At 36.8% G+C, this 16,404-nt stretch overlaps 2 protein-coding genes across 2 annotated transcripts; one reads left to right on the top strand and one right to left on the bottom strand.

Moving 5' to 3' along the window:
• Positions 1–90: 90 nt before the first annotated feature.
• On the bottom strand, positions 91–8,967 carry si:dkey-28a3.2 (uncharacterized). The gene is made up of 6 exons (XM_052560384.1): positions 8,840–8,967; positions 4,294–7,062; positions 3,900–4,190; positions 1,779–1,819; positions 1,486–1,544; positions 91–1,394 (listed from the first exon to the last, which is right to left on the bottom strand). Exons 2-6 carry the CDS (start codon positions 6,871–6,873, stop codon positions 1,045–1,047), a joined length of 3,321 nt encoding a protein of 1,106 aa, XP_052416344.1. The 5' UTR covers positions 6,874–7,062; positions 8,840–8,967; the 3' UTR covers positions 91–1,044.
• A 599-nt stretch (positions 8,968–9,566) lies between these two features.
• zfta (zinc finger translocation associated) lies at positions 9,567–16,212 on the top strand. The gene is made up of 5 exons (XM_052560084.1): positions 9,567–10,151; positions 11,461–11,949; positions 12,603–12,950; positions 13,652–14,095; positions 15,113–16,212. Exons 1-5 carry the CDS (start codon positions 10,025–10,027, stop codon positions 15,595–15,597), a joined length of 1,893 nt encoding a protein of 630 aa, XP_052416044.1. The 5' UTR covers positions 9,567–10,024; the 3' UTR covers positions 15,598–16,212.
• Positions 16,213–16,404: the final 192 nt, after the last annotated feature.

Consider the following 16,404-nt stretch of genomic DNA (forward strand, 5'->3'; position numbering starts at 1 on the left):
CAGATGAATAATAATTTCAAAATTGAGATTGGTCCAGGGTCACATATGTTAAGTGAATTAACATTTTAAATTACAGACAAGCAAACAAAGTATACAAAAGGTTTTATTTATTTAAAAGATTTAATCTAAAACAGATGAGGTCTGAAGAGGGAATCAGAATCAAACGTTTTACTTATACTAGGTGTCGACTGTAAAGACTAACAAACTATGTTTGCTACACTATATATAATATTTGATCATTCTCATCCCTGTGCTTTTTATTTTTTTTATAAATGTGGTCTGTATATAACCAAACATTAACAACACACTGTTAATTTAGAAGCTTAACTAGTAATTAACTACAAGGAAGTTCAAATTATGGTAGATATGAATTACATTTGATTTTATAGCATTTTATAAACTGAAGAAGAAGGTCTATTCAAGACTATTGGAAAACATTATGGCAAGTCAAAGTACAAAAAAAATTATATGCAGTGCAAAAAATTATAAAACGGAAAATGTATTGCAAAATGTTTTAAAAATTGAATAAACTGTACAGAAATAAATACTAAAAGAAAAAATAATACATGCTCAAAATGCAGTTCTTATTATGATTAGGTCTATGTGTGTGTGTGAGAGAGTATTTGTTTAGATGGATCTTATTTTGTAAACTGATTTACAGGTTCTTTAAATGCACTGCAATGTTTGGAGTATTATGAGAATTTAAAAGTGCAGTTAATGAGGCTCAGTAATGAGAAAAATGTGAATCAACATTTTGACTGATGGAGCTTACGAAGTAAATGTTCTAAATCTTAAAATGCTCTAAATGTTAAAAAATTTTATGACATGAAGATTGATTTTAGTGAATGTCAGCGTAGACCATGTCAACTAGATGAGCCACAGAGACAGACCCCCTCCGAAAAACTCGTCAACTTGTCGCTATCAGGACAAAACGGGTCTTGTCTGTCAGTCACCCATCAGCTCACTCAAAGTCTTCGGCCTCAACCTTAGCTTCTTTGACCGGGCATGTTAATTTCTGTTGTGAAAAATGATTCATAAAATAAATTATTTCATATGTTCAAAGCCAGACTGAAAGCAGATTTCCGTGTTATCTGTAGAAGCTCTGCACTGCTGTTGAAGCTGGTGGGTGATGAAGTGCTCTCGGACTGCCACTTGTTTATCCCAGGCATCAAGAATGCCTTGACGTTCACTGTCTCCCAGTGATAGTGTTTCAGGATGCGCCTCCTCGATGTGAGCCTTCACGCCTTCCACACTCTCAGAGTACTGCTGCTCTCCACAAACCATACACACCAACAACGGGTTGACAGGATCAAAGTCCATGAGGTAGACATTTCTCCACTCTGCCAGTGATAAAGGTCCCTCCATTGCACCATTTGGTACAAAGCTTGACTCCTCTTCAAACAGAAGATGTAAGTAATGTCAGTAAAAAAGAAGTCATTTAAACTGTCTGGTAAAGTTTGTGTTAGAAAATTCATTAAAAATAACCTTTGAGTGCAGGTTGACATGGTTCAACAAAGTAGCCAAGTTGGTCTTCTAAAGTTGCACTGTTTGGAAAAGAAGCCAACATTAAGGTCTTTTCAGCATATTATTATAGGATCAGGTGACGGTGAAGAATGGCTACTGAAAATGCAGCTTTGCTATCATAAAATAAAATAAAAAATATATGTTAAAATTGAAAATAGTTGAGTTAAACTGTAATAATATTTGAAAATATTACAGTTTTTACAGTATCAAATAAATATAGGCTTTGTGAGCATAAAATAAATTAATGTACTTACCTCTGAACTACTGCTGAGCAGAGACTGGTGGAGTTCTGACTCTAGGAAGATTAAAGAAAAAAATAAGGATAGTGCATACATTAACTATGTACACAACAAACTAGCGATTAGCAACAACAAATCACTAGAGCTGCAGATTCACTTGACCAAAGGATGAAAAAAATAAAAGCACGTACAGTATATGTAAATGCTCTGAGTGATTTGAGGCTGGGAAGATGACAACAATTCTCAAACAATCGGAGAAAGTGCTACTTAATTGAACAAACCAAATTTAGATGTTTCTGCCATGGCATTTTTAACCTAAAATAATCACACAGTTTAACACTTAAATCCATTCTGAGGGGGTTCAATCATTTGAGAAACTGGAGAAAGGAACAATGAAAATATTCAGTCGATTGGTATAAAACTCTAGCATCTCGCCATCTTTATCTATAGTATTAGTAATCTAGAAGCAGCAAGCCGTGAGAAGGCTGCTGATCTTAAATGCTAAAATAAATGTTTGTTTCATAAAAATGTATTTTGGAGAAAAACCTAAAGTCCTAAATTTTGTTCCCTGTGTTTTGCATGTCCCTACAGTATGCTGGTGCAATGAAATGCCTGGAGGCACGGGGCCCCACACAGGGCCTCTCTCAAAAGAGGCCTCCAAAATGTTTCTGTGATATTCTAGTGCTGAGGTATGGCTGGGGCCCCACATGAGGCCCTGTGAACACTGCTCCAATTCAAAACAACTTACCCCCATTTGTCTGTGAATTTCTGGTGCTGAGATATAGCTGGGGCCCCCAGGGGACATAAAGCATGTGTTATTATTACAGGGTTCTGGTAGACTGTGATGTTTGGTTCTCAGTATAAACTCGCCTTCATGTAATTCCAAACCTGTATGACTTTCTTTCTTCTGTGGAACACATCAGATGGTTTGAATTATTTATACTTATCAAAATGAAAGTCAATGGTCAGTGTTTTGGACCCTACTGACTTTTTATGAAAAAAAAAAAGAAAGAAGCAAAAATCTATTTTTTTGTGTGTTCTGTAAAAGAAACAAAGTCGAGCCGGTTTGAAACAACATAGGGATGAGTAAATGATGATCTGTTTCGATGCATGAGCCACTGATAGTGAAGATCAGATCGGTTTGCACAGCACTGTGCAAACCACAAATTCACAAATGGTTCAAACAGGTCTGTCACACGAGTAAACAACTGCATGATCAGTTGCACTGCTTGGGTCTCGCAGTCCCACTCAAACTCAGCTGCACTTTGGTCTGTTTTAGAACAATCTCTAAATGAAGGGGATGCTACTGCTGACAGTGTTTTGCAATGATTGTGCTTTTATTTGGGTCCTTTTTTCTGTCTGCAATTACATTACTTTTCAAATTTGTAGTTGCTAAGGTTTTTTTCATGTTTTTGAAAGAAGTTTCTTATGCACACCAAGGTTGCATTCATTTGATTAAAGTACAGTAAAAACAGTAATATTCTAAAATAGAAATCACAATATAAAATAAATGTTTTCTATTTTAAGATATTTGAAAATGTAATGTATTCCTGTGATGGCAAAGCTGATTTTTCAGCAGTCATTTCTCCAGTCTTTACTCTCACATGAGTATATTTCAGAAATGTAATTTTCTGTAAAGCAGCTTTGTAGGGCTCCGCGATAAATCACGATCATATTTTGCGCAGCTTGTCAGTGATTAACGGCTCTGTGTAGTAAATGCTGCTCCATGTGAAAGCACGCACGTGATGGAGATTCTTGTCAGCTTTACTGACAAGATGCGCATGAAATATCTCATGCGATTTATCGTGCACCACTACTGCTTTGCAATGAATTGTATCGTGAAAAGCACTATACAAATAAACTTTAATTGAATTGAACATGATCCTTCAGAAATCATTCTAATATGCTGATTTGCTACACAATATACATTTATCAATGTTATAAAAATAAATAGTTGTGCTACATATTTTAGTGAATTTTTTTTTTAAGTCAGCATTTTTGTTAAACAGTCTTTTGTAACATTAGAAATATCTTTGCTGTCCGAAAAAAAAAAAAAAATCATACTGCCCCCAAACTTTGATGGTACAGCACATAAATAAAGCCAATAAATCTATATGTATATATAAAATTAAATACCTGTAAATCCTGGCTTTGTGGAGGGACCATCACCTGGCGTAGCTTTGTCTCATGTGCTGCCTTTCTAGCTCTCTGCTTCTGTTTCTTGATCCTCCACTGCATGCGTCTTCTACGTATTACCTCCTCGGGATCTTCTTGTGGATTTGCCGTTGCCACTATTTGGCTTCGATCACATCTTGATTTATCTGTAGGCTGTGTCTGTGGACCAGAAGGCTTGGTGCACCTGCTTGTTTTTTTCTGAATGGGGATCTGGGACATGGCTTGCATGAAAGTTGTGCTTCGTGTTTTCTTCTGGGAAATCCGAGAAACACAATAGTTCAAATGACGACACATTTAATAATTCAAATTTTTTAATAATTACTTCTCATGACATTCAAATATCAATGCAACTCACCTGTGGCAGACTACGAAGAACTGCATTTTTGGTTGCATCTTTGTTGGTTTTTCTAGCCCGCTGTTGTCTCTTCTTTAATCGCCAATACTCTCTCTTTCGTTGAAGCTCATCACTTTCACCAAGCTGCTGCTTTTGCAAGGCCTGTATAGGGGAGGCCTGCTTGGGATCTGCTCCATTTTCACTGAAATTATGAGGTTGCAGAGCCACTGGAGATATGGCATGACTTCCATCTGTAGCCTCTTGACAGATGTTATGAGTCTTATAATGATTGATGTTTTCAAAAGTTGATGCCGGAGGACTCAATTTGATATCTTTAAGGCTTGTGTCGTTTGGGAGGTCACACTGTAATAACACATTTTGTTGTAAGGTAAGACTAGGTTTTGCATCTTCAGATGTAAAAAGTTCATCTTTAGTCAAAGGAAGAGGCTCATTTTCACACTTAACGTGGATTTCGCTGGCATTATTTTCTTCTGGTGTGTAAACTGATTCCTCTAGGAGCTTTTTCATGGAGGCAACAGCCTGAAGAGTGGTGGCATGATGGTCCACAGCTGTTGGTGGCTCAATGTGTGATTCTAAGGATGCACTGGGTGAAGTTTTGCTGCTATTAACACTGATGCAGGGAGTAATTTCTGGGATGGAAAACACAGCTTGTATAGTGGGATAGACATGCTCCTCTTTTATAGGCATTGGGGCACTGGTAGAGGAGTGACAAACTGTTGTGGTGATAGATGAAGTAATACTTTGCCTATGGTTTGACTTCTTGTTTTGCTCTCTCTGCTTTAACACAGAAACCTTCGACCTGAGCAGACCATTTCCAAGTCGGGCAGCTTGACTAGCCCTTTGCTGTCGTTTCTTAATCCTCCAATACTCTCTCAAACGGGTGACCCTTTCTTCTTCTGTTGGGGTTTCAGACTTGATGGTGACTGTCATACTGCCCAGAACTGCACCTCTGGTTAATCTAGACTTTACTGGAGAGTTTTGGTGAGCTTTAGTACAGTTACTAGAAATGTTGCATTGAGCAGAATCTAGCTTTGTGACTGGTGGAGCATCTGAATATAGGGGAGAATTTACTTGAACCTGGAGTTTTACATTTCCAATGCATTTCACATTGGAAATGTCTTGACTTGCAGGTAGGGAAGCTTTAGGAGATGTCTTCGAAATGGAGACCGTCACTGTGCCATCTTCTTTGATAAAACCACCAATGGTATCGGAGGAAACTGCAAATGCACTTGCTTTGCTCGCTTGAACTCCACATGCCTGACTGAAACTGTTGTAGGAATGTTTCCCATGATGCTTTAGTGCTTCTTGTTCCTTGAGTCGTGCTTTCAATGCCATAGACAGCCTTGCTCTTTGCTCACGTTTCTTAATTCTCCAGTATTCTTTTTGCCTGGCATGGCGATCCTCGGGAGACTCAACTTTGGAAGCCCCAAGGGTGGATCTCCTCATTTGGTTTTGACGTCTCTTTTGAGTTTGTGCAAATTTCTGTACTTTGGATTTGGACTTACTTAAGGATGACTGCAAAATACCAGAGGTTAAGGATGCATGGTTTGGTTTAGGACTCTGAACATGTAGTTGTGCTGTCTGAGAACCGTTAAATTTTGCTCCCAGCAACTGCTGATTAAGAGATACAAGGTTTGAGTTCAGGCTGATTCCTCTCAAGGCCTTACTGTTAGTAGGAGATGAAGCATGCATGATACCAACAGATAAAGGTTGTCCTTGTCTGAGACTCCCTTCTCGGTCCCGGGCCAACTTTGCAGCACGCTTTGCTCTCTGTTCCCGCTTTTTGATACGCCAGTTCTCTCTACGCTTAGCAACCATCTCTTCTTCAGTCACAGCCTCTCCCGTGTTGTGCTCTAAAGCGAAGGCACATGTTCTTCTCTTAGTGATAGGACTCTGGTTTTCACGAACCTTACATTCTGCAGAGGTCAAGAGTCTAAGTGAGTTCTGAGGCTTATTTTGGTAACTGTGCACTGGTAAAACCATGGATACACGGCTTTGCAGAGATGTTGTTAAATGCTTGCCATTTAGGGATGACATTCCCGATTTAGATTTTTGAGCAAGAGTATTGTTCGGATGCAACTCAATGCATGTTGTAGGCACCGAATGGACTGTAGGGCAGAGAGATTCAACTGTTGAAGCATTTGATTTTGATGACCCTGTATCTGAGGGATTTATTTTATTATTACCCATTACACCCTTCAAGGTGTTTGTGCTTATTTCTTGAGACTGAGGTAAGGCGTAGTTGAGCTTGGTCCTTTGAAACCATCTCGCTTTTTGGCATGGCACCATAGTAATGTTACTCTCAGATACTGATAAACCTAAGCTCAAGCAGTTTTTAAGAGCATCAGCCTCTTCCTGTTTGAATGAAACATTATTATTGTGTAGAGAGGGATCACTGCTAGCTTTACTAACAACAGACATGCGCAGATTTTCATTTCCAATCTTCTTTTTGATAGATGACTTTCTCGCCCTCTGCTCTCTTTTCTTGCTCCTCCAATATTCCCTTTTGCGGGCGATAGTGGCATCATCAAACTCTGCTGCTGGTTGATAACGACGTTTAGAGGAAGTCTTGCTGGACATGGCTGCTGTTTGGTTACACCATCATTATACTAATGTCAGCCGCTGGAGAAAGTCTTCTTAGGCTTGGCAAAACCTGCTCTAAACAGGGTTATCTGCGGGGTCACATCTTTATGTGAAGCAGTCTCTCAAGGTCTTTTTCTGTTTAGATGCATTTTGCATGCAGTGCTTGATTCAAACTGTCCATTTTTTCTGAAAAACCAAGAGTAGTTGACTTTTAACATTTTAAACAAAATGCATAATAAATAATTGAACTGATGAATAATGAGAGACATTATCAACCCATGTTCTTTAACACAAACCAATCAACTATAAGCTTGAGGCTACACTTCAGCAACAATAAAACAACAATAAAATAAAAACAATCGACATAAAATGTCTACAATTTTGGAATTGAGTTGGAGACCACTGACATAAAGCCTACATGAATACATAAATCACGCCCAATAATTCAAACTAGTAGTTTAAGGGTTAAAAATAGTGGACATAAAAGGGCCCCTATGCTGGAGGACAGGGCCCTAGAAAGCTCTTTGTTTGGTGTTGTGACAAAATCTTTAATTGTGATTCACATGTGAGTATAAAGCAACAAAAGACGACATCAACTGGCCCCTGTAGTCTTCCAAAGGCATAGCTGGGAGCCTGGGACTCAGAAAAGGGGCCCTCAAGTACATACTGGGTTTCAGTATATGCACATTTAGTCATTTAGTAGACCCTTTTATCCAAAGTGACCTACAAATAAGGAATAGTGCATGCAATTTATCATAACAGTAATATATGCAGTACACTATGACAAGTGCACCCTTAAATAGTACATGTAGATACAAGAAATAAGAGAATGATGCCCTCTACCCATGTGGGGGAAGGGGAAGTCTGGGGCCCCGGGGGAATGTGCTACACATGCTGTGTCTGCAATGCTGATATGAATTTATAGGAACATCAAGCACTGCCATGCAAGCGTTGACATTAAATCAATTCAATTTAGATCTATTCAACAGAGCAAATAGGAACAATCCTTTTTGTCACAAATTGTTCTTCAATCTTCAAGAAATGTCTGAAGACAACTCACAGTTGGTCTGCAACCATTACCAAGTTACTTCCAATCTTATCTCCATCTTAGTACTAGCCTATGCTTTCAAGCTAACTTAGGGATTTTGTATTGCAGAATTATGTCACTGTCTCCCTATGATTAATCGTAATGTAGTATTGCTCATATGCAAGTCGCTCTGTATAAAAACATATGCAAATATGAATATAAATAAATGTAAAAATCAAGCTCCCAAGTGATTTCTTCTTTCCTTTATCCCTCTTTCCTTATCCTAGAGATTTTTCTGGACTAATGTTCTGGTGCATTTTTGGAGCTTGATAGTCTCTGTGTCTACATTACCTGTATCAAAGAGAGCAGATTCTACAAAATGTTTTTGTGCATTCCAGATTAGAAAGAAAATCATAGGTTCAAATTAACATGACCGCAAGTAAACAATTCCTGCTTTTAATTTTTATTAAACTACTCATTTAGTAAAATTACAACTGCTATGCATTGCTAAATTTTTGTTTTATACAAAACTATTTGAATTGAAAGCATACTAATATGCTTATATGAATCAAATGTGTATTAAATTATAAATTCATCTCAAACAGAGCCCAAAGAGGTGACAAACACGTTGCTGTCGCTTTAAATCGTATCTTAATCACAAGCTGACGATTCATATTGGGTTTTGTTTTGACCCTGCAATGGCAGCGCGTGCTTATTTATATAAAATGTATATTTAAAACGCATCATAGCAAACACTGGAGTGGTTTTACTGAACGAGCTGTCGCTGTCTCTATCAGAGACAATGTTGTCTTCCCTATCTGCCCTCCAGAGCTGCGGTCTGTGTGTCTGTCTGTAAGCTCCTGTGAACTGTCGTGTCTTTAAAGTAAAAGGCGTCATGACAACACCGAGTGCGCGAAGCATGCGTTTGTTTTTTACCTGGTAAATGCACCTAACTTTCTTTAAGCTCAGTCTCTGTAGGACACTGCAGTCTGGTCGCTTCCCGTTGCAGCCTTTCTTTCTATCGGTGCTTTGACAACAGTAAAAAATACCAGGATGTAGGAAATTAAAGCATGTGCGTGGACGGATAGTCCCTTCCGCCATAAAACACAAATGCGTTTTGCATAAAGAAAAAAAAAAAAAAAAGGAAAAAAAAACCCTGACAATATGAATTAGTTGCAGATAACTTAGTGGTATTTGTTATATGTCATTTATACATTTAGCAGAAGCTTTTATCCAAAGCAACTTGCAGTGCATTAAGGCTAACATTTTTTTTACACAACATGTGTTCCCTGGGAATCGAACCCACAACCTTTTGCGCTGCTAACGCAATGCCTAACATGAAATAATTTTTACAATTACATATGCAAACCTGTTTAAACCTAAGAGAAATTAAACAAATGTATGTTTATTCAGATTTTTCGAATATTGAACACAATTCAATTGTTAAAAAATCAATTTCACTATAAAATACACAAGGTTACATGCACAAGTTTAAGAAACACACACAACTATCAATAAAAGGAATAATACATTTATTTAAACCGTCATTTCAGGTAGAATAATTGTAGAATGGACTGTAAATAAATGAACCAATCAAAACTAGAAAACTAAATATATTTAATCCTGTTTTATAATTCATTCATTAATGACCAGTATGAAATGCATAATTTTGGTTACAATCTGATGAAAAATATAAAATAAAACCTTCAAAATGGGCCCCATGGTGCACCCGTCACTACACCACAGCCGCTACTGTCTCTTTAAATTTACCCAGGAGCCCCTAAAGGAGCCCCAGGGGCCCCTAGCTCGGCTCTCCACCCTGAAGACAGGCAGAACATCTAAATACAAACAGGAGACCGCTTAAAATCACCGACCATAAGACCTGCACTCCAGCTTCGATCTAAATGCGACTTGTATCGTCTCGTAAAGTTTAGTTTACTTAAAGCAAACCGCGTTGAGGCTTCAGTGCAGAGACACACACTGATCACACTGTAATGGGTGAGTGCGTGTTTCAGATATTTAGGCAACCACCCGACGAATGCATCTACGAAATCCTCCGCTTGTGACATTTCTACGTACAAAAGGTGCGAATCCTGTACGTTAAGATAACATCACACAGGTATGGACGAAGCGGAGTCCAAAGAGTCGGTGCATAAAGCTGAGCAGACAGAATCTCGCTCATTAATAATGAAAGCTGAGGAAGAGGAGGCGACACCGCAGCGGGGACACTCGGGGGACCTCTCAGCAGGTAATTGTTGTGTTATGCATTTAACGTTGTCCATTAGATCGATGGTTCTCTCTTGGAAATGTTAAAACCCTTGACAAACAATAGCATGCAGCGGCATGGCCCCTAATCTGTCGGGCTCCACAATAAACAAAGGCAAAATAACCATGTGTACGCATATGTGTACGCGATGCGCGGTCACCACCTAGCGGAAGTGCGCGGTACTGCACCATGCCGCCGCCCCCTTGTTTTGCTAAAAATGGGCCTGCGAAAATACCACATTTCCACTTTGATGTCAATTTAAATCGTGCTAAATTATTACTATTTTTCTGAAATGAAAAGTTATTTGAATATTTTAACAGTTTGACACTATATTTTGAGACTACTACCAGTAGTAGTAAAATAACAATCAGAATATATGCTGATAGTTACATTTTATAATGCAACATTTTTGATTAGTGAATATTGACTTTAAATAAATAACTAGTATATCATAAAATATAAGAAATACCAAATAATTAGCATAATTTTTAGATGACGCTAATTTCAGTTACAATATTTGACAATGACTTTAAGCCTATCAGCAACAGATTAATGCTAAATAAATAAATAAAAATAATAATAATAAACATTTGAATGTATACATATATGCTGACAGATTATTTGTAGGTTTATGCAAAATAATTTATGTACTTTAATATTTGTTTAATACTCACCAGTTCTTAATATTTGTTTTTCTGAAATACAAAATAATTTGCATTGTTTTATGAGATTACTAATCTTGCTGTCTTTTGAGATCAGCAATATAAAAACTAAAATATTACTACTGCTTAATATTTACAATAATAGTGATTTGAATATGTGCTACCAGATTTTGTTTTATATAGATTTATGCACAAATTGGCTTGCAGACAAAAACACTTTAACATTATATAACATTTTATGGTAATCATGGCAATATTTTTAATATTTGTAATATATATTAAATATAAGTACAATTATTTGTCTATCACAAATACATATTTTAAAATTCCTAAATTCAAAAAATGTTCAATGTTCCTATAAAGTTTCTAAATTAAGAATGACCTATCAGCAAGAGTCCTATTTAAGTAATAATAACAAAATAATTTTTGTCCAGTACAACATATTGTATTTTATGAATACACACATTTATGCACAAAAAGTGCTGACAGAAATACATTTTCACTTCATATTCATCTCCATCATATTATATTTATGTATTTTATTTTATTTATTTCCCTGTGATTGAAAACAATAGAATAATTTCACAGTATACTTCATCAGTGACCCTCTCTTCTTGTGTCCTCCTCAGGTCAAGAGGACATGACCAATGGTCTCGCATCTCATGAAGGCCAGGACGTTCCTGTCACCTCTGTATGCTCTCCAGGCACCAGTTACTGGAGTATCTCTGAGAGCGCAGACTCTCCTTTCCTTCTGTCTCCAATCCCAGGCCCATCTAAAAAAGACCCTCCTCCAACAAAGCACACACCTGGCCGAGACCACCGGCGCTATTACCATGAGTACTGGCGCAGCGAGTACCTCATGGACTTTGAGCCACAGAGACAAGGGATGATCTGCATGGTGTGTGGCAGTTCCCTGGCCACCCTGAAGTTAAGCACCATCAAGAGGCACATCAATCAGAAGCATCCGTACTCGCTGCTGTGGACCGAGTCTGATAAAGATGTGATCCGGTCGGGATGGGAGAGTCATTTGAACCGAGAGAACTGCCAGCCGCTATGTCCCGATCCAGATGTTCCTCCAGAGTCACAGGAATTTCTGGACGTTAACAAGCTCTCCACAGGTCTGTGTTTATATTTCTGTGTGCTGCTTTGAGTTAAATGCGTGAAATATCTGAATCACATGAAACCTGATAAACCATGTGTTAAGGTTCACCCCCAAAGAAATCTATAATATTTTGTTTATAGAAAAGTAAAAAATTTTAGAAAAATACAGATATTTTGCCATCTATCATTATTTTAAAGAGATTATGTTTTTAATTATGCATATTCACCTACCCCTAATTATCATGACTCGATTTGATTAAAAATAAATGTGAATATCAATTATAATAAATATCGAATATAATATATCTATATGTCATGCTTTTTAAAGCTTTAAATATATATTAATATTAAACTTTATGAAACTTTATATACAATTATTATTTGATCTCTGCTTAGTTCTTTTTTTATGTTGTATTGTAGCACCTTGAATGTAAGAAAAATAATAAGATATAAAAATTAAAAATATGTTTTTAAAATTTACTTAAATTTTATTATTATTTTATCTCGTCTTGAGATGTTTACTTTTGCATTGTATTGTAGTGCTTTGAGTATGAGGAATGCACATTATAAATAGGATGCATTATTTTTTTTTTCATTTCAGAACATTTAACTAACATCCAGTTTTTATTATTATTATTAAATAGAGTGCTCATTCTTCATGTCATTCTAGGCAGGTCTAGTGGTTCCATCTCTCCAGTACTTCAAGCCCAGTCTGGCATTAGCAGGGTCACACCATCCCCTCCGGCATCCTCGGTCCAGGAGCTCCCAGGCCCCACAGCTCAGGTGATGGAGCGCTACCTGAACGACTCGCTGCACGCCTGGTTCCGCCAGGAGTTCCTGATGGAATATCAGGCAGAGGAGGGTCGTCTTGTATGCATGGTATGCAGCTGTCTGCTGCCTTCACTGCACCTGGATCACATCAAGAGTCACATGCTGGATCTGCACCCCAACTCTCTGCTGTACAGCGCTGAGGAAAAGCACTCCATCCTGCAGACCTGGGCTAAGACGCACGGTGAAGGTGAGAGACAAAACAAATCACATTCAATTAGAAAATATAAAAAGAGTTATTGAAAAAATAGGTTAAACATCTCTAAAATGTGATGGATATTTTGCATACACAAACTGTTTTATTTGTAAAAAAATAAAAAAATAAAATAAATAATAATAATTTAAATGTGATGTCCAAAAAATATAATACATTTATGAGTCAGTAAAATTTTTGTGGAAAAAAAGCACAGGCTCAAATTAAAAGCTAATACAGTTTGTATGTATTTTAAGAAGTATTTTATGCTCATGAAAGCTGCATTTATTTGATTCAAAATACAGTGTAAATAAAAAAAATATCAATGTTGACAAATATTATTACTTGAACGGTCTATTATAAAATAACCGTGCAGAATAAAATAATTAATTTTCTTTAATACTGCTATGAAAAGTCAAGAAAACAAACAAATTAAATTAAAATCACCAGATAAAAAGATATAATATGAATAAAAATAAAAAATACAAAATAAAAGAACATCAATTGCTTATATATATATACATTCTTTTGGTCTACAATGGTGTATTAAAAAGGTGCAACTGCTTAAATTTGTTCTTTTAACCCTTGTAAAAGACAAAACAACATAAAGTTCTGTTTAACTGTAATTTACACACCTTTTTTTCTGCTCAGCTTTGATTAAAAAAAAAATATTTTTGCATTTCTCATTTGTCATGCAGAGTCCCACTCTTTACAACCTCAAATCAAATCGGAACCGCATGCCAAAGAAATAAACTTAGATGGTTCAGCCTCGTTTATTCCTCTGAATGTGGATCCCATTCAAGGAAACTTGATGAGCTGCAACAGGGGAGATGAGAATCCACCAGACACTGGCCAGAGATCCCAGTCCTTACCTTACTATCCCAGAAAGAGAAGACTAAAATACGGCAGCCCCTGGCGTCTCCGTCTGGATTATTTAGTGGCGTACGGTCCTCCGGAAAACCCTCTCTGCTACTGTATGGTGTGTTCTGAACACCTGCCTGTGCCGAGGGTCAGCAACTTCCGCAAGCACATCCAGGAGTGTCATCCGGAGACGAGCAACCTCAGCCGAAGTGAGAGAGATGCGGTGGTCAGCGCCTGGATAAAGGAGGAGAGAATCGACAAGGCTACACCGAAAGAGGATGGTAAGTAGAGACAACTAGACCCACAACATCAAATATAGAGAGATTCAGACTATCTAGACTATCTTTACTATATATGCCATATTTTTGTATTAAAAGAAAATCATCATAAAAAATAAAAAATTTAGAATTAGAACCAAAGTTCTTAAAAATCAATTCCAACTTTGTTTCCCATCTTTCAAACCAGATCAATTAAACCTGAGAAGCTAAACTGATTCTCTAAAATTAAAGATTATTTATCTTCTCAGGTATATTTACCTTGTTTTAAAGATATAAATGTATACAAGTTGACTTGGTCTTGAAAATATTTTCATTAATGTCCTTTAAAATTATTACATAATATCACATTATATTTCAGAAGCTAAAAATTTTTTAATTAAAAATGTATCTTTACTAGTGTTTTCAGTTAGCCTCTGCTTAGCAAGCTAATAGCTTGATTAATTAGCTTCTCAGGTAAATCTATCTTGTTTTATGGATGTAAAGATATTGAAGATCTACTTAATCATGACACTGTTTTAATTAATGTCCTTTAAATTACATATAGTTTTATATTTTGGAAGCTCAAATGGTCAAATATTTATTTTTCCTAGAGTTTTCAGTTAGCCTTTGCCTGGCAAGCTAACAGCTTGTAAACTAAAGATATTTAGCTTCTCAGGTAAATCAGTTTCACAAAGTAGGCTATACATTCAGATTGTACTTAATCATGAAAAGATGCTTGTTAATGTTTTTAAATGACCTAACATTATATTTCAGAAGCTAAAAATAGTTACACTTCTTTAGCTTTAACAGCTTGAAAGCTAAAGATTATTTAGCTTCTCAGGTGAATTTATCTTGTTTTAAGGATGTAAAAATATTCATGTTGTACATCTGAGCCAACTTCGCTTAGCACTAGTCACAACAAAACTTCTGAACTTCTTAAAATTTCTGAATGAAAGTATTTGTGTTGGATTGTTAAAGAAAAATCCTTGTATAAATCAAACAATAATGTGTCTCTCTCTTTTCTTTTGTTTGCCACTGAAGACCAACAAAGTGGCCCTGTTGCTACAAATGCTGTTGGTGACATGCAGGTGTCTCCTGTGAAAACCACAGAGCAAGGAGCTGAAACAGAAGACAATAATAGCACAAATATCACCCCATCAAAACAGATGCCTGGGCGGCACAGGCACTACCCGGGGAAGGACCAGCGGCGCAATTACCAGGCGCGCTGGAAGATGGACTTCCTAATGGACTATGACTGCAGGAAGCACGGCTTGATCTGCATGGTGTGTGGTGCTACGCTCGCAACACTGAAGGTCAGCACCATCAAGAGACACATCCTTCAGGTGCACCCTCACTCGCTGGACTACAACCCAGAGGAGAGGCAGCTGGTCCTGCTTTGCTACAACCAGATCTCTGCGCACTTTCATTCGGACGACTGTTTTTTGGGCACGAATCATGGCCATAAAGAGAATGCTAACAGTAATGCTTATGTTAATACCGAATGCACTACGAGCCAGAGCACTTAATCGAAACTGAAGGTTTAGGGGTGTGTTTTTTGACATCCTGTTTTTTGTTTTCCTTCACTCAGGAAGTTTGGTGCGGGGTTAAGCTTTTTTTTTTTTTTTAAGGATGTGACATTGTTGAAGATTCATGTACTTTTTGTCTTCGTGAAACATCTGAAATGTTTGATAAGCTTAAAAAAGAATATTTATGCTTGAATCACTTTTGAAAGTAAAACAGAAAGCCACCGATGTCGTTTAAACTTCTGCTGAACTTATATTTTCTCTTCTGTGGATAAGCACTCTTAAATGCATCTGTACATTCATTGCTATTTTTTTTGTAGACTGCAAGACTTATGTTATTGATTTTGCATGACATCACACATTACAGTGAACAATGTTATTTTAATTATAGCACTTAAAATGGGTGCGTAGTACAACTTTTTGGGACCGTTAAAAAAGAAATCAGATTTCACATGCCATTTTGTCAATCACATTTTGCGTTTTGAAAGAAAAAGCATAAATATAATATATGGTTTATAATGTTAATATTATATAAACTGGTTCAGTATACCAAAAAGTTATATTGAAATAAAAATCTTATGGGCTTTCTGTTTAAGCAAAGTCCGGTTTCTTTTGCGATCCGTGTCTCAGGGAGTGTTTTATTCATCGATCATTTTCTGCATTTATGAATCTTGTCTTGTTTAAATATTGAATTTAATCAAGAAGGTGCAATTAAATGGGCAGGCAATGCATGCATGTTTTATAATAATTAACACTTCCTGGGTGCATTTATTTAAGATACTGTACAGCATAGAATAATAGAATATTAAC

Source organism: Carassius gibelio, chromosome B7, assembly GCF_023724105.1.
Source record: "Carassius gibelio isolate Cgi1373 ecotype wild population from Czech Republic chromosome B7, carGib1.2-hapl.c, whole genome shotgun sequence".
NCBI classification, from domain to species: domain Eukaryota; kingdom Metazoa; phylum Chordata; class Actinopteri; order Cypriniformes; family Cyprinidae; genus Carassius; species Carassius gibelio.